We start from the raw sequence: 18,287 nt of genomic DNA, 5'->3' as shown, positions 1-18,287 counted from the left end.
GAAGGTGTTTTTCATTCAGAAGGAGCGGATGGTCCAAAAGAGAGGAAAAGAAGTATAGAGGCCTGTCAAGACAAGCCACAGTGTAAAAAAAAAGGTGCAAGAGCTCTACATGCTGGCCATTAACAGAAAAAGAAGAAGAAATCTCAGAGAGAGGGGACTTAAGGTAGAACAGGCTTAAGAAGGAAATGCTGATGCATACTAGTAATAGTATAGAGATAATTGTAATAGAGGAATTGAGAGCCAGTTTTGTGTGGTGGTTAAGGCATCAGTCTAGAAACCAGGAGACTGTGAGTTCTAGTCCCACCTTAGGCAAGAAGCCAGCTGGGTGACCATGGGCCAGTCCCTCTCTCTCAGTCCTAGGAAGGAGGCAGTGGTAAACCACTTCTGAAATCTTGCCAAGAAAATTGCAGGGGCTTGTCCAGGCAGTCGCTGAGAATTGGACACGATTGAATGGATTTAAAAAAAGAGTAATAGAAAATAGAGTAATAGGTAATATTAATAGAGTATAGTATATTGAATAGTAATAGTATAGAGTATAGTGTAAACATTGTCATGGTAATTGAACAGTAATAGCATAGTTATTGTAATAGTAATTATCATAGTAATATGCAGGGGTAGCAATAGAACAGAATATAGAAAGCACTCACATATCATTTTTATAGGTTTGGTTTTACAAAATAAAACATCTCCCCAACCCTTATAGGGAGATATAAAAAAACCACCTGTCCAGGGTCCAGTACTCTTGTGTCTCTCTTGAGTCTGGGTCAATCTGGTTGGGTATGGTTTAAAAAAGAACCCATGACAGCTTGTACAATGTGTGAATATAAACACACACACACGTAACACTAACCAAACTTAGTGTGTTGCTTGCGTGCAACTGCTGTATATTCGACTTAGCTAAACATTTTGTGTGAACCTAGCCAATATATATAAAAATAAATTACCATGTCCAAAGCAGAATTTTCTTAGAACTTTTAATGACTCGGCTTTACTGCTTTAATTATTCAGAGTCATACCAATAATTATATGGAGACAATAAAGAGACTGTTAAAATAGCCGAGCATCGTAAAATGCAAATGTCAACGGGCCTTTGATTTTTTAAAAAAACTTTCCACATCTATTCTGTATGATGCAGGTTTTACATCTGTTTGAATTCAAATCCTCTCTAATCAATAAGCAAACCAGAACATAGTTATCCTCCCATATTTCAACATTTCAGGATTCTGTAATGCCGCTCGCTAAATCAAATGGGTTGAAAAGTGCTAGGGTTAATATGGAAGTGCATATAAAATGCTTAGGTGAGTGGGTATACAAAATGGCATTACTTAAAATCTTCCCAGAAGTGTTAGACTGAGAAGACCTGAACCTCACATTTCCTACTTCTCAGCCTAACATTTAGTTTTTTTGTAAGATTAAAATGACATACTTGTGCATTATCTTAAGCTCCTTAAGGGAAAAGTGAACTAAAAATACAATAAGCAAATATGAATAGCAGCAGCAATAGTAGAAGAAAATGATTCAATGATGTTTTTGCCCTTCTTTCTCCTCAAGCCCTCTTTTCCTTTTTTTTTTAAGAACATTACCTTAAGTCACTATTTTATTTTCATAATATAAATGTATGCCTAATATAAATATAATTTGTACGTTCACAACTGGCAACTAACAGAGGAATAGAGCTTCCCAAACAAATATACTCTGGCAGAAGGGCTTTTGATCAAGATGTGGAGAGACCAACATTTTTTTTTTTTTTGGAATTTTTATTCTGTCTTTATTATTTTTATAAATAACTCAAGGTGGGGAACATACCGAGTACTCCTTCCTCCCCCTGTTTTCCCCACAACAACAACCCTGTGAGGTGAGTTGGGCTGAGAGGGAGGGACTGGACCAAAGTCATCCAGCTGTCTTTCTTGCCTCAGGCGGGACTAGAACTCACCATCTCCTGGTTTCTAGCCCAGTGCCTTAACTACTATTTGGAAGCTCTTCTGCTTAGAAGGAATTTACAGAGCTCTTTCAGGAATGATTCAGTCTTTAGTGTAGCTGCCCAGGGAAGATTATTAGTGAAAGGTTTACATAAAGAAGGTATATATCAAAATATCAGTTTAAATAGTAAGCAAGGGGACAAACACATCAAATGGACCCTTCATCTGTTTGGGTCTTCATTCTATTGCAGTGGGAGCAACAGGCTGTAAAAGATCTCATGTCATGTTTCTGCTGTATCACTGATGAGACAAGTTAAAGTAGGGGTCCTGTTTAGATGTCTCTTTACCATTGTTCCAGAATCATTGTGGTGTAGGAGTGATCATTTTGAAGGCTGAGTTCTATGCTTGGAGCTTCTGATTGTACCACTCAACCTAACGCATATACTTCTCTTCCCCTACCCACAAAAAGGATCAAAAATCCACCGTGATCTCATTGAAGAAGCTGATCGTCCGTGAAGTGGCCCATGAGGAGAAGGGCTTGTTCCTAATCAGCATGGGAGGAAGAGACCCTGAGATGGTGGAAGTCCATGCCAGCTCTAAGGAGGAACGTAACAGCTGGATTCAAATCATCCAGGACACTATCAACACTATGTAAGGAGCTAAATAATCATTGATGGAATGTGAGATATTGTTTGGGATGGCTTCCAATAAATGAAGGTTTGGGGGAAGAGAATAGAACAACCTTTCTCAGTCTGATGCCCTTGAATGTCTAGGTGTCCCATCTTTTCCACCTAGCATGGAGGATGTTTGATTTCGAAAGGCTTTTTTGCAGACTTCTGAGCTAGAAAACTCTAAATGATCACTAGATGGCAGAAGAAACTGAGTTTTCTGTGTTTCTTTACCTCCATTTATTGTTTGTCTGGATTTTTGCAGCAAGCTCTGGTAATCGTGGCTTTCTGCATAAAAGGTCTAGGATTTGAAACCTGGGGAAGCTGTTGCCAAACCATAGACAATCCCCCTTGAGGTGGCCCAATTATGTAAGGTGGCTTCCTGTGCTTGATATCCGTTCACCAGTTTGCCACATGAATAATATTTAGGATGGGAAAGCTACTGTAAAATTTACAAGTGTCTCAAGAGTTCCACACCTTGAATATTGTTAATAAAGAACTATATGTAGACATATATTGTCTACCAGAAAAGGAGATGGAACTGTGCTGACCTAAAGGGAGAGGGTAAGTTCAGTATAAATAACATGTGAATGAACACTTCTCCAATACATTTTTTCAATCTGCCTGATTCTACTACAGGGACAAAGAGGAAGATGAAGGTATCCCTAGCGAGTCAGAAGAGGAGAAGCGGGTGCTGGACACCAAGGCCAGGGAACTGAAAGGTAAAAACAAAAGGATGCCACAATTTGAATGTTTGTCTCCTGATTCCAGCAATTCTCTGTTTCAACACGAGATGGAGCTTCAATCTTAGAGATTATAAACCCCACCAACTTTAAGTTAACATTCCATCTACTGTAACAGCTCTCTAGCTGACCTTTCCTCTTTTCCATCCCACAGAACAGCTCCACCAAAAAGATCAGCAGATCATAACCCTCTTAGAAGAAAAAGAGAAGATTTTCAGAGATATGACAGATTGCAGTGGGCATGAGGAAGGTTCAGGGACCAGGATGTTGTTCCGGGCCAATACAGATGAGGCACCAAAAGGAGAAAGTATAATGAAGAATGTGATCAGTGAAGGTAAGCTAGTCTCTGACCCACTGTGTGTCAATTGCTTTTCTGAAAGAGTCCATGCTTTGAATATCTTGGACATTGTAATTCACTGCATTTCAAGGAACTAAACTGCAACAGGCTGAGAATAGAAAGTTCAAAACAGATCATCATTCAGGGAACTTCCTTCCTTCCTTCCTTCCTTCCTTCCTTCCTTCCTTCCTTCCTTCCTTCCTTCCTTCCTTCCTTCCTTCCTTCCTTCCTTCCTTCCTTCCTTCCTTCCTTCCTTCCTTCCTTCCTTCTTCAGGGGCTAATAGATTTGTCCAATCCCTTCTTTCAGATTAGGGTACATTCCTCCTTGACTTGATTGATAACTGGCAAATAGAGGGAGAAAATGTAGAAGCAGTGAAAGACTTTGTATTCCTAGGTGCAAAGATTACTGCAGATGCTGACTGCAGTCAGGAAATCAGAAGACGCTTAATCCTTGGGAGAAGAGCAATGACAAATCTCGATAAAATAGTTAAGAGCAGAGACATCACACTGACAACAAAGGCCCGCATAGTTAAAGCAATGGTGTTCCCTGTAGTAACATATGGCTGCGAGAGCTGGACCATAAGGAAGGCTGAGAGAAGGAAGATCGATGCTTTTGAACTGTGGTGTTGGAGGAAAATTCTGAGAGTGCCTTGGACTGCAAGAAGATCAAACCAGTCCATACTCCAGGAAATAAAGCCAGACTGCTCACTTGAGGGAATGATATTAAAGGCTAAACTGAAATACTTTAGCCACATAATGAGAAGACAGGACACCCTGGAGAAGATGCTGATGCTAGGGAGAGTGGAAGGCAAAAGGAAGAGGGGCCGACCAAGGGCAAGATGGATGGATGATATTCTAGAGGTGACGGACTCGTCCCTGGGGGAGCTGGGGGTGTTGACGACCGACAGGAAGCTCTGGCGTGGGCTGGTCCATGAAGTCACGAAGAGTCGGAAGCGACTAAATGAATAAACAACAACAACAACCTCCTTGACCTGCTTTATTGTTGAAACTACGGGGCTAAAGCAATGTCTCTGTTCTTCCTGTTTGTTTGTTTTTTCATTCTTTTAGCTAATTTTTTAAATCCAACCTCTTATTGAAACTGAGTATAAGACCTTACAACTGCATTTCCATAGATTCTCTCCCTTCCTCTGATTCCCCTGCACCCTGTTCATCAAACTTTATAATGTGAGCTCTTTTGGGTAGGGATCAATTGTCTGTTCTTTCTTTTTTTCCCTCTCTTTCTCTCTAAAGCACCCTCTTCTCCACAAACCCATAAAAGTAATAATGGGTTGCCCGACTGTCTTCTGAGAAGATGCCTCTGCATTTTTTTAACCTCCTCCCTGCTCCCCAATTCTGTCCCATAGCTGAATAAAAACTGGTGATGGTCAATTCAGAAATTGGCCCTTGTTATGTTAGTTGTATTTCAGCCTTTCTCAGCCTGACACAGGTTGGACTGCAACATGCAGGAAATTGTTTCCACATATTGGCAGAAATTTAAATTGGAGAATGCTGACATGCGTTGCAGATTTGCTGAGGTGGGGGTCATACACTAGTTGGAGCTTATTTGCACTTGTGGACTGCACATCAGTGTGTCAAATGAAGGATGGTGCTTGCGTTGCATTGCGTTCTCATTAAGATAGGGCCAGCTTCAAGTCATGCTCAGCCTCTGGTGACTTCATGGACGCCACCATGTAGTTGACTTCCACATCTAGCCTACAGCCCTGGGTTTTCTCTAATTTGGAGCCCAACCACATCCAACCAACCACCTCCTTTTGGAGTACAGCACTCTAGCATGCCACCCAAAAGCCAGGTGTGTTCTGATCCTGAAACATTGTGCAGCCCTGCTGTAAAGTGCTGTGAGCCTCCATAGTGTTCATTGTGTTCTCTACAGCTTAGCTTCTTCTTAACATTTAAATGCTAATGCTGGGGTAAGATGAGGTTGGAGCCCACTAAGATGGTATCTGGAAGTACGGGAGAGTGTCGCCCTGGGTTGCAGTGAGTTTTTATAGGATTTTGTAGAGTTTTGACTGATTTTTATTCTGATTGTTTGAGGGGGGGGGGTTGTTGTTTTTACTGTTTTGTGCACAGCTCAGGGTTGTGAGCTCACAGTATGAGCAGCCATCTAGGTCTTTCTAAATAAATAAATCAACAGTGTGCAGCACATGAACATGGATGGTCTTCTCATGGTGCTGTTTCTTCTTTCAGTTGAGCAATTGCAAGGTTTGGTGAGCAGGAGCCTTGGAAGTGCTCTTGGGCAGCAGATGAGCAGTCTTGTCTCAGAGCAGGAGGGTGTAGGGCCCATCTCTCTCCCCAGGAGGGCAGAGACCTTTGGAGGATTTGACAGTCACCTGATGAATGTGTATAAAGGTGAGTCCTTTCTACCTCCACCCCAGCTCTAAGCTTTGCCCTTTTTGTTTGCAATAACTTGAGATCCCTGAAGAGGCAAAGAGGGCTTCCTCACAGCTCTGCTTCTGCCATAATTAGTCATTCCCAGGATTCATACTTCGAACTAAGCAATTATAGATTTTATTTGTTTTGGCTTAGCCTGATGTCTGCACCCATCCATTGTGCATAAACAGTGGTTTATGGCTTAGTGTGATGTGGGTCCCCCATCCCCAGGCCCTAACTTAAACAAGAAACCTGATTTTTCTTTTTAGGTGGGGAGAAGGATGAAGGAGAAGAAGTACAGGATCTTCGGAGGACAGAATCTGACAGTGTGTTGAAGAAGGTATGGAACAGCAGAGTGTCAACAGCTTTCCATATTCAGCTTCCAGCATCTTCCATCTCATAGAGTCTTGGCTAGTATGGAAGTATGAGCTCTTGGAAGAAGATGCTGCCACTTAAAATATCATCTGTTGTGCTGGGAGACCCACCCCCAACAGTTCCTGGGACTTATCTACCCACCATGTTTGGCTAGTGGTCACCTGCCCTGCCAGGTCTACCAGTGATTCAGCCATCCTTCCCAATAACTTATTGCATTCCCACCAAGCAGCATCACTTCCTGCAAATCAGAGCTTACCAGCACAAACTTTACAGTTTACAGAATTCATTGCACTGCCTCTATGTGTTTCATTGTGAAGTTAGGGGTGGGAGGCCAAGGGCCTGAAGGCAATGGCAAGAGCAGTGACCTGAACAACAGTGTGGTCCTTCTTGTACTGAATCTGTCCCTGTATGGAGGATGTCATTGAATCAACACCACAAATTCTGCTGAGCTGTCTATTGTACCATTCATGCCACCCTTAATTAGTACCACCCTTCCTTGTAAATCACTCCATCTGTTCTATGGAAGAGAATACATTTTGCCTGTTAGCTGATAAACCCTTAGAAACCTCAAAAAACGGTAGCAAAATACAGTTCAGTCATGATTGATTGCTGTAAGAAGACTTAAGCTCTGGTAGATTATTTTCATATTAGAAGGCAATTAGCTGCAGATTTCTCTCTTTTATATTTTTGTTGTTATAGGTTTTGTTGTCTGGTGTTTTATACAGAAATTTGGTCTATGACCATAAATATAAATTGATTGAGAATCCTCAGAAAATGGTTAGGGATGGTAGGAGGTGAAGCCCAAGCTTTCAAAAATAGGTTGTTGTATGTGATTTATTTGGATCCTGGCTCTCTGTCCGTAGTCTCTTTCTCATTAAGAGTATGTATGATCTCTTCTTAGGGAGGAACAGCTAACTTGATGTTTGTGCTGAAAAGAAACAATGAGGTAAGTGTTTCTGTTCACAAAGCATCTAGAACATGAGATCAGCCCCTTCTCATGCCCAGTGAAATACCTCCTCCTTTAAGTTTTTTATCTTCCAATCTGGGATCCTGTAGTTTTCTTGCTCAGTTCATTATTAGAATGCATCTTCCCCTTCTTCACAGGCTTTGGGCTAATCCAGCCTTCTCCATCTGGGTGTCCTCCAATTGGTTGGACCATAATACCCAGCATAATGGATGTTGTACTCCCAACTAGAGAGCATCAGTCAGGGGACAGTTGGAGAATGTGCAGGTTGTCCTTGCTGTCATTGGGTGGGATAAGAAAGAATCCATACAACATTGAATTGGGCACACTTCTGAAGATTTATGAAATTCCTAGTCCTTGAATTTGTGAAGATACACAGGAATTGTCCCTGAAAGTTCAATGCAATCTTGCAAGGCCAGTGGAAAGTAATATTTCCCAGTGGCTGATGAAAAATCATGTTGTTTTAGGAGTGGTAGTATAGTTTTATTTATTATGTGCTCATAACAAAGTGCAGTACAGACACAGAAAAAAAAAAGAATTCATAAAATAGTGAGTGAAAATCTTTATTGCAGTCAAAGATCAGTTAGTTACATAATAAAACTCAGTAATATGAAATACGTTATATATACCGTATATGGAAAGGTATAAAACTATATATAATATATATGAATGATAGATGTAATTATAATAACATAACGTGAAATAAGCCTCTAAACTAAATGGCCCGTGTATTAGTGAATTCTGAACTGATAGAAAGTCTATACAGTCATAAAAGAACGTTACTTTTAGATTGGATAAAACAAACTTACTTTGAAATACTATGTTTTCATGTAACTTTGCACCTCTCCAAATGCCAAAAGTAAACCTAAACTCAATGTTGCGCCCTGAAAGACCAAGCTATGCAAAATAAGAGATGCAGATTTGCAACAACAGAAAAATTGGAGAGTTTCATCTTCCCTGGTGCATAATTTTCAGGGTACTTTTTCCTGAGTGTGAAGTACACAGAATTTTGTTCTCTGGGAATATTTGCTGGTTGATGGCTACTCCCAGGTTGTCGGCATCATGTGGGAATGAGCGTGGAGAATTCTTAAGGACTGGTGTTCCATCAGCATAGCTCATCCTCCCAGCTGCTCGCTAAGTTCTTGTTTCTGAGTTCCTAAAAAGGCAGGAGTCCAGTAGAGCAAATAAGTTAATTAGCTGTTGACAGTGTCTTTCTCTCTGTTTCTCTTTTTCTTCTGCAGCAGGTCCTCCAGAGTATAACTCAGCTTCACAGCTTGCTAGGCTTGTTGCAGGTAAGTGCTGGGAAAGAGATAGGAAAAACCTCTCTGCTTTTGTGATAAATAAAAGCCTAGCCGGTCTGATACTTCTGCTGAATAAGACACTTAGCATCAAGAGATGCAACATCTAAAGCAGGAGACTCCCACCAGAAGCTTCAGGGCTGGATGTGTCCTCCAGAACCCTTGAACTCTGAGAAAGTTTTGCTGAATTGTAATTTTGGATGAGTCCGACAGGAAACTCAGGAAAGACAAGGGGAGAAATCAGATTAATGTGAGTTAAACATATGCTATTTTTGGAATGGTGTCCTTCCCGTGCTACTCAAAGGCCAAGGGTGATCCTTAGCCTCCAGTCTAAAGGAATGGAAAGAATGAGATGCTTATTTATTATTCACCTATCTGGATGCATCTATACGTATCAGCCCTTTTTAGCCCAAGTTGGCAGATGCCAACAAAAGGTCTTTAGAGGACTTACAAACCTCATCATGGTAGAGGTAGTCCTCAACTTACAACCATTCATTTAGTGATCATTCAAAGTTAAGATGGCACTGAAAAAAATGACTTATGACTGGTTCTCACACTTACGACCATCACAGCATCCCTGCGGTCACATGATCAAAATTCAGGCACATGGCAACCATCATGTATTTACAATGGTTGCAGCGTCCCAGGGTCATGTGATCGCCACTTGCAACCTCCCCAAGGGGCTTCCAACAGGCAAACTCAATGGCAGAAACCAGATTCACTTAATGACCACATGATTCACTTAATGACCGTGGTACCGCAGCAAAATAGGTTGTAAAATTAGGTGTGACTCACTTAATGAGCGCCTTGCTTAGCAATGGAAGTTCTGGTCCCAATTGTAAGTCAAGGACTACCTTAGGAAACTTAAACTTAACAGTCCAGACAAGCAGGGGTCAATTATCCCTGACCTCATGACCCCTCAGGAATTCTGCAGGCCTTCTTCAACAAGACTCCCAAGCATAAGAAGGGCCCTGTCCAAGTCATGGGAAGAGCCCTTTTCCAGGCAGGGTCAGTGAAATACAGGCGCTTCTGTAGAGGGAGGAATGTCTTAATTTGGTGAGGGAGAAAGATAGCATAGGTGCAGAGACTCTTTGTATTTCATGAAGCCTCACCCAAGGCTAGTAGTCAAAGACATAGGCCCCAAGTGGAGAAAACTGTCATAACCTGAAAAGACCCATTAGTTTGTATGGTTTGGAATGGTCTGCAGAACATCCGAGTTTGGCAAGATTTTTCACTTTTCTTTTAAATTTAATTGGGCATTCTGCAGATACTCTGTAGGGCCAACTTCTGCCTTATGGTGACTGACTCTCATGGGTTCTCAGCAGAGATTTCACCTCTAGTTTTGTGCTGCAAGGGAGTAAACATAGGACCTTTGAAGCAAATGGCTCTGCCTAGTAGAAAGCCTTGTCTTCTTTCTTTACAGGCTGTTGTGGTGCAACAAGACACCTACATTGAAGACCAGAAGCTGCTGCTAACAGAGAGGACCTTGAGCCGCAGCTCATTCCGGCCCAACTCCTTGATCGAGCAGGAAAAGCAACGCAGCCTGGAAAAACAGCGGCAAGAGCTCGCCAACCTGCAGAAGCAACAGGCCTTGCACCAGGAGGAAAGGAGGAAAAAAGAGAAGGAGTGGGAGGCCCAAGAGAAAGAGCTAACTGAGCGGGAAGCTCAGCTGGCCCAGAGGGAAGAGCAGATCCAGAAAGGGCATCACAGCCTGGAGAAGGAGCGGGAGAAGCTGCAGCAGAAGAAAGCAGCCTACCAGCTTGATCTGGAACATCTTCGGACAGCCCAGAAGCAACTGGAGAAGGAAAAGGAGCAGCTGAAGAGGGAAATGGAGCAACTATCCCAGCCACAGATGGAGCCCAACCTCAGATCGGTAATTGTTCCTTTGTACCTGTACATTTTCTGGCATTAAATGAAGGAGGCTGGTGGAGCATCTGAAGATGCTGAGGTTCTAGATCAGTGGTTTTCAAATTGTGTTCTATGGACACTTCTGTAGAAACCTATCGTGGTGTCTTCTTCAGAAGATCAGTAATGCGTGTCTTCCATGACAGCAAGTGCTGCATTGCTGGCTTTCTTGTGCAATGCACAGTCACAGATATGAATTCCCAGGCCGCCTGTATTCGATTCTGGAAGCACAATTTTTGTCTAACCTGGTTTTATCCATGTTGTGGTGTCCTCTGGGTATGTCGTCATGTATATGGTAACCATAGTGCCAGAACCATTACCGTTAAGGTAAAGTGGACATCTGCAAGAGAAACAGCCTTTTCATTGGTGGCACCCTGATACAACCAGATGAAGACATTTATTTTCCTAGTATTTTAGGAAACTGGTTTAGATATATTGGTTTGATTTTCTTGTGGTGTTTCACCTACTATTGCTGTTGCTTATTGCGGCTATTATTGTTTTATTTTTATTTATTTTACACTACATTCTTAACATGCTTTATAGTGGCCAGGAAGCTGAGGTTGTTTAAAAATGTAATGAATGCAAAGTTAAACAATCCACTACCACACCTATTGTTCTGTCTTCTATCTTCCAGCATCTCAACCAACATACCAAAATGAGCAGAACTGCTTCCCTTCTTCCAACAGAGGACTTGTCTTCTAGGCAGCTGTGTTCTTCGCTGCCCAAACAGGGGCACTTGGATACAGAACTTTCTGCATCACCCAAAAGGAACAGTCTCTCAAGGACACATAAGGAGAAGAGCTCCTTTCATTTGATTGGCACTACAACATCAGGCCAAACCAACAAGCCAGCCGAGGGACATGGGCAGATGCCCAACCGCCTCTTTGGCCTAGCCAAGCCAAAGGACAAGAAGGAGAAGAAGAAGAAGAGCAAAGGGCATCGTTCACAGCCATCTGGTAAGCAAAGGGCTGGCTTAATGTTTCCAAAGGTTCTTCTTGACGAGCACAACTAAGGATGGAAAGCTCTATGGCAGATCTCCTTCTACCAGATTGCTTGCCAGTGGTCCAGATCTGAGTCTTGCCAGTAGGACAGTAGGGAGACCTGGAAAGGATAAGCTTAGTGCTTCCCTCAACATCAAGTGGGACAGTATAGTTGTAAAGCTGAAGTGGTTGGACTAGGACTGGGGAGACAAAGGTTCAAGTCCAGCTTCAGTTAGATGGTACTTAACTTTGTTGCAATGAGGAAATATTTCAGACAGGGCTCTCACACAACTTGCTGTTTTTGTGGGTTGTTCTGTTTGTGCACAGGAATGCACTGTAACGACAGCAATTTTTATGCATTCTGATTCCAATGAAATCAAAGTATTTTGGGGCAGGAGCAAGCATCAATTCATATAGATGCGACATTTAACAAATGAGGTGGGAAATATGTAAATAAGTAGATTATCTGCAATTGAGCATATTCCAATTCCAGGATTAATATTGGAATTTAAGTGGAATTTGATAAAAGTGGAATGCGGGGTAGAGTGAGCTGACAGGGGAAATTGCTGGCTGTCCAGGACATGAAGATACCAGAGAGAGGAAGGCTAGCCTAACTCCTGCCGGAAATAGTCCAGGCAAATAAGGGTTATTCCCCTTCCTCTGACCTGCAGTTATCTTATCTAACTTGCAAGTGGGAAGGAGTAAAATTTACTGTACTAGAGATGACAGCACTCCATGTTTGCTTTCCCTTTGGATTTATTCTTCGAGTGCTCATACCAGTGTGCTAACAGAGGCAGGAATTTAAAAGGAAAAAAAAAATCCTTTTAAAAAGTTCTAATATGGACTGAAAGCTTTTGCTCTTGAATTTACATTTTCTCTGCTATCCAAAAGAAGGAAAGAAGGAAGGAACACTGCTTACAGCAATATGCAAAAACATTTTGCTGACTGACCTTGGATGGACAGCTGCGAGGGATTTGCGTAGGGTGAGGTCTTGGAGTATTATTTCAGCTGTAGGGACTCTTCAGCACTTCACAGCCTACCACCACAAGGGCACTGGCATGTAGATAGATAATTAAGGATTTATTCTATGTCCTCTATTTATCAATCTGCCCGGTGTTTATCCACAGGGATGCTAATCTCTGTGCCTTTGTTCCCAAGCCACAGATGCACTCCGATTGGGCTTCTGGTAGGATGCAGTGAGTTGCTAAACTTAACAGCACTGGATAAGGAAGCCAGGAAAAACAGCAGTCTCTTTCTGTTGTGTGTTGACACTGTTTTGATTTCTTTTTCTCCAGATGCTCACTCTCCAGAAACAGCACCAGAAGGCGAGGAGATTTTTTGCTGATCCCATTTCTTGTCTCCAGCCAGACCACCTCCAGATCTGCCCTACAATGAGGGGCCAAGGGATTGAACATTTCTTCATCCTAGACATTGAACTGTGCTGGGCTTTCTTCTGGTGAAAACCCACCTTTCACGCCTACAGCCCACTGTCCATTCCCACTGCTGGATCTTCTTGAATACGTTACATCTGAAAATATGTCCAAAAGGGCAATAGGAGGAGGAAAAACCACACAGAAGAACTGTGGGTGCAGCCAGACTGGGCGGGCTCAGTTTGGGTTGAATGTGAACAGCACTGTTTCTCTGTGCAATGCTAGTTGGTGACTTGCCCAGGCAGTTATTCCCTTCTTTCCTTTTCAACTTGAAAAGCAGGGAATTTGTGAACAAGGGCAACATAGCTAACCTTCTCTTAGGGAACCACCACGCAAAGTCAAAAACCCTCTATAGAAAAAAGATGGGACTCCTTAAGCAGTGTTTCCACACTGGTCTATATAGATACAATGTATACACACTTCTATAAATACTTACCTAAATATATACAAAATGTATACAAAATGGATGTGTGTATGTATATATACACATACATACACACACCAATAAATGTAGCTCCATATCCTTTGGATATTCTGTATGTCTGTACAGAAGTGCTAGGGAACCTCAGCTGTATCCTAAAGGGGTTGGTAGACACCTGAGTAAAACTGTTCAGGGATTGGGTCAGTGCTATACAGTAGCTCTTGGTCTGGGCTGGGTCTGTGAGTTTTGCCATCTGCTACAAAGTTGGCATTCTGCACCGAGACCACAGGGACTCTTCTGTAAGTGGAAGGGCCACTAAGGCAAGATTCCTGTGCAAGTGCTTTGGAGGAATGGGAGAAGCCATTGGCTGGCACGTTGTCAAGAGGCAGAAAAAAGAAATACAAAATGGATTGGAAGCAATGCGGGGTCCTAGGTTGGAGAGGTGAAAAGGGCCATTGTTGGAAATGAGAAGGTACTCTCTAGAAGTCCTCTCAGAAGACCTACAAAGGGAACTCTTAAATCACAACCACTCTTAATTCCCACTGAATTGCGTGGTACATCCCGATTCCCTGCCATGGGACTTCTCTTTTTAGGAATGCACCTCTTCTCACAAAGAAACACATTGTTTCTACTGGGAAGCAACTATTGTTGAGTTGGCTGTGCAACTGAAGAGTCTGAAGAATATACAAACCCAAACCAAATTCTCCGTCCCTGCTCCCTTGGCTTCTCTTCCCAAACTCCTGCACACATTTTCTCCCAATTTCATTGTCTCTTCTTGCTAGGAACTATGTTGAGGAAGCGGGTGGCTGTCCTTTGGGTGAAAGAGCTGTGAAAGAGAAGTACAACTATGTTGGTTAGGTAGAATTTCCTTTGCATGGACTAAAGAACCCACCACATCCCTTAACATAACTTTCCAAATAGGATAGATTTGATGCTTTAAAAATGGTAGCATTCCCATCTCTATACGATCACAGTTTTGGGTGAGAACACACCATCGTTTCTGGGGTGGAACTGCCAGGAGGTGAAAAATGTATGTAAATGTACAGACAGACACCCAAAAACTCCTTCCAATCACTTCTTTAATATGTGCCTTAATTTGTGGGTAGGGAACTTGTGTTCTCCTGACTTACCCAAGTGCAACAAGGCCTTCATCTGCTGTCAGCACGTAAGGGTGTATTTGCTTTTTTTGTGTGTGGATAGTGATTGATCAGCTTCAGAAAAGAAGTCTGAATTTGGTCTGCTTTGCATGGAATGTGGAAAGTGGTTTGCTTTTGTTTTTCCACCTGCAAATGGATGACATTGGTCTCCTAATCTACCATGGCAAGAGAGGGGAACATCTGCCTCGTAGGCCTGCTCTCCACTCAATTCTCTTTAGAGAAGCAGGCATATGCTTTGCTCCAAGGAGGTGTCAGGTGGGGAGACTGAGCTTCTCCCTTGTTCCTCATGCATACAGTTGTTGAACGTGAGGAAGTAGTTGTCAGGCCCTTCTTTCCTCCAAGTCTAACCCTCTAGGGTCATTTGGCCCATCATGGTTTGTAGGGAACTATATCCAGCCCCAGGATCCGAATTTAATCTCCCCTCCTTCTCCCCTCATATTGGTGCCAGTGTCAAACCACATTCCTCACTGCAGTGGGAACAAGAAATCTGGCATGGTGAGAAAGGAGAGATGGGGAGGACCAATAAGCAGCCCAGTTTGGTGATTTGAGATCAGTATGAAAGAACATCCTTATTTTGCAAGTCATTGCAACCCTCTCTCACCTTGTCATCCCAGAGATTATCCCAGTGGGCTGAGCAAATAGCACACAACGAGTTTACCTTCAAAGCTTGAAAAACCCATTTTTGTCTAGCCCACTCCTTCAAAGAAGGTTTTGCACTATTGTTCCACCGTTGTATTCTCTCTTTAGAGCATCTCAGGAGCCATTTTCACACAACCCAATTTGTAGAACCAGCACAGAAACAGCTCTTTAATGAGTCTGCCTTTACAGATGTGGATGATCTCTGGGGACCTGGCTGAATCTGCTGCCCTCTAAAACAAATTCATGCTGTCCAAAAACAAAGCCAGAGGCAGCTAGAGAATATTATTTCTTATTTTTATTTTTATTACCACAGTTGTTATGTGATATTTGTTCTCAGTTTGCAAGCTGGGCTTGCGTTGGAAAAAAAAATCTTTCTGTTTGTTTGAAAGAAGTCTGGATTTTTAAAATGAGAAACGTTTACTTGGATTGTCTGTTTTGCGTTATTTTTAAGCTGGGCTTATGAAGCCTAAAGAGTGTCTCTGTGTGTGTGTTTGTGCGTATCTGTGCTTCTTTTTGTTGTTGCTATTTCTTGTGTAAATATATAATTGATTATTGATGCGCTATTTGAATAAAACCAGCATTAAATGCTATCAACCACTGCTAGGAAACAACCTCTAACATTCAGCATTTCTAGGCCAAAGCAAAGTTAAGATGATAAGGCTGGGGGCAGGCTCTTTGCAGAAAACTAAAGATGGGTTGAAACTGGAGTTGATTCACATGGTGTGTATGTTTTTTCCACTTTCACTGGTGCTAAATAGGAATGACAGGTTTTGAAATATCACTTTCCTTTTTCTCCAAAACAGTTGTCTCCATCACAGCCACCATGGACCATCTCTCCTGCGCCAAGTGCTTTTGAGTTGGCAAGTGTACTTCTTTCTGCAATAGCATTATATCTTAAGTTTTAAAGAGAGTTTAATATAGTTTAATCCTGTATTATTCATGTCTGTGACTCATAGTGCAAGTGCAGAGAGAGGCAAGACGGTAAAGGAACGAGAGATACAGTTGATAAGGAAACTTCTTAGCCAAAATCTCTGCTGCCATTCTCTTCACAGAGAGGCCATGTATAACACAATTAAAAATAGAGATGGATTTTTGTATTTCAAGGAAATCTGTGGGTATTACAAGTTCCTTATATCTAGTTTTTTTCCTGTTCAGCTAGGTTGTGGTTGATTATTGTGGTAAGTTCTTTTTGGCAAGGACTGTATGCACTAGCATCACAAATTATATGACAATGAATTTCTCACTTGGGTTCCTCCCCACTTTTTCCCATAGGCTTGTGAAAAGGTACCACTTGTGTGTTTCTGACTGAAATATATCTTTAAAAGGAAAAAAAAACTTTAAAAATAAAAATGTACATCAATGGACAGAGTCAAAAAGAAAAAAATGTTATATGTTCATGTGTAATTATGTAAAAAATTGTTAGGTTTACCTATTGTAAATTTTTAATTCCCCACCCTGTAATTTGCAAAAAAGGAAAAAAAAGATTTTCATAATCTCTTTTATTTATCTACCTTTCTTGCTATAAAAACAACTCTTGTAAAGTCAAATTTCCCCACTCCTTTAAATAAATTTTGATTTTAAGTCAGATGAATTTTTGCCTGCTGGCCTCTGCATGTCTGTGTCTGTGTCTGTTGCTTTCTCACCCTTCCTTTCAGACTGAAATTGTTTGATGGAAAAGAGAATAAGCTGTTTCATTTTGTGCACAGAGCAGAAGAACAGAGAAGGAAGGCCTGTGTGGCTATAGGATGGATGGCAAATATGTTTTTGTGCTGCACTGAATAGAGATGTAGTTTTTTCTTTCCAGAAAGTCTGAATTAATGGGGAAAAGAGAGTTTTCTGGAGTTGGGGGAGAGGGGCTCACTACCTTTGGGAAATACTGAAATACAGACAGTTGTTTTAGCTTTCCCCACAACAGATATAAATAAATGGATACTACTTCCAATGTCTACTCCATTCTCAGTGTTTTAAAGCTCTGGATCTAGTCAAGAAAATGAGGCAAGTCTATAAAAAAGAACTTGGGAAAAAAATGGTCACTCCACTCTGGAGAAAGAAATTGTTTTCTTGTCCTCAGAGTTACACTGTATAGTTAATCCTGGAGAACGTTATAATGACAGTAAATTGTCTTATGTAATATGTTTTTTCCTGTTCCATAACTTTGTGGGGAGTAAAAGCTGCAGCATGTGAACACTTTTCTTAACCATTTCATGGAACATTTAACAGAAAATATTGAGGAAATATTTCATTTTTTCCCCTAATTTTCCAAGTTTTTCTGGAAAAGTGGTTATAAAAATGCAGTTGATTTTTCCCTCAGAATGTTTCTACTTCCCCCCATAGCTCTAGCATTGATTAAGGAAGAGGTGAGGCATTTTCCTTCCTTTTTGCATACAGGTAATATAATCTATCTGTGTCACAGCATCTTCCTTGTTGATTGGCAGTCTTTCCCAACCTGGTGCCCATCACAGAATGAGTGAGTTGGAAGGTCATCCTTTCCAAGTCTCTGCTGACTGAAGGAATCCACCCTGGACAAGTGGCTACCAACTCCTGCTTTTAAACTTTCAGCCAGGAGAGTCCACCAGTGTTCTAGACAGTCTGTTTCACTGCTTAACAGTGCTTACTGTCAAGGAATTTCTTCTAATTCCCAACCTGAATTTCCTAACTTTTCAGTTAGTCCCATTAGTACTTGTTCTATCAGTTCCAGCAGAGAATGGGGAACTTTTTACATATATAGGCTGCTCTTGCATCTCCCTTTAAACTTCTATTTTGCAAGCCAAACATCGGTAGCTCCTCCAACTGTTCCTTACAGAGCTTGGTTTTTAGAACACTGATCATCCCAGTGGCTGTCCTCTAAACCCGTTGGGAAAGACAGGTTTTTACACACCAGGGAAATGAGGTGGTTGGGTGAATGTATTGGTGTGAAATCCTAGATAAATGCCCAATTCAGGATATGGTTGGGCCAGGACTAAACACTGTTGGCATTGTCTGCACTTTTGCGTAGAACATGTGGGTGAATTCACATAACATGCTGAACCTAGTGAACTCTTGGCAACTACATTTGTACAATAC

At 41.7% G+C, this 18,287-nt stretch overlaps 1 protein-coding gene across 2 annotated transcripts in view; it reads left to right on the top strand.

Moving 5' to 3' along the window:
* AKAP13 (A-kinase anchoring protein 13) overlaps window positions 1–16,815 on the top strand; it is a 119,902-nt gene extending 103,087 nt beyond the window's left edge. For both annotated transcript variants that reach the window (XM_063314309.1, XM_063314308.1), the window contains exons 24-33: window positions 2,389–2,570; window positions 3,227–3,309; window positions 3,485–3,664; window positions 5,873–6,034; window positions 6,325–6,395; window positions 7,332–7,376; window positions 8,636–8,686; window positions 10,116–10,565; window positions 11,232–11,553; window positions 12,873–16,815. In XM_063314309.1, coding sequence (XP_063170379.1) covers window positions 2,389–2,570; window positions 3,227–3,309; window positions 3,485–3,664; window positions 5,873–6,034; window positions 6,325–6,395; window positions 7,332–7,376; window positions 8,636–8,686; window positions 10,116–10,565; window positions 11,232–11,553; window positions 12,873–12,922 — 1,596 coding nt within the window. In that variant the 3' untranslated portion in view covers window positions 12,923–16,815. The remainder of the gene's footprint in view (window positions 1–2,388; window positions 2,571–3,226; window positions 3,310–3,484; window positions 3,665–5,872; window positions 6,035–6,324; window positions 6,396–7,331; window positions 7,377–8,635; window positions 8,687–10,115; window positions 10,566–11,231; window positions 11,554–12,872) is intronic.
* The last annotated feature ends 1,472 nt before the right edge of the window (window positions 16,816–18,287 follow it).

The sequence above is a fragment of the Candoia aspera genome, chromosome 13 (assembly GCF_035149785.1).
Source record: "Candoia aspera isolate rCanAsp1 chromosome 13, rCanAsp1.hap2, whole genome shotgun sequence".
In the NCBI taxonomy this organism is placed as follows: domain Eukaryota; kingdom Metazoa; phylum Chordata; class Lepidosauria; order Squamata; family Boidae; genus Candoia; species Candoia aspera.
The sequence above is the reverse complement of the archived record's forward strand: the minus strand, read 5'-3'. Positions and strand labels throughout refer to the sequence as shown.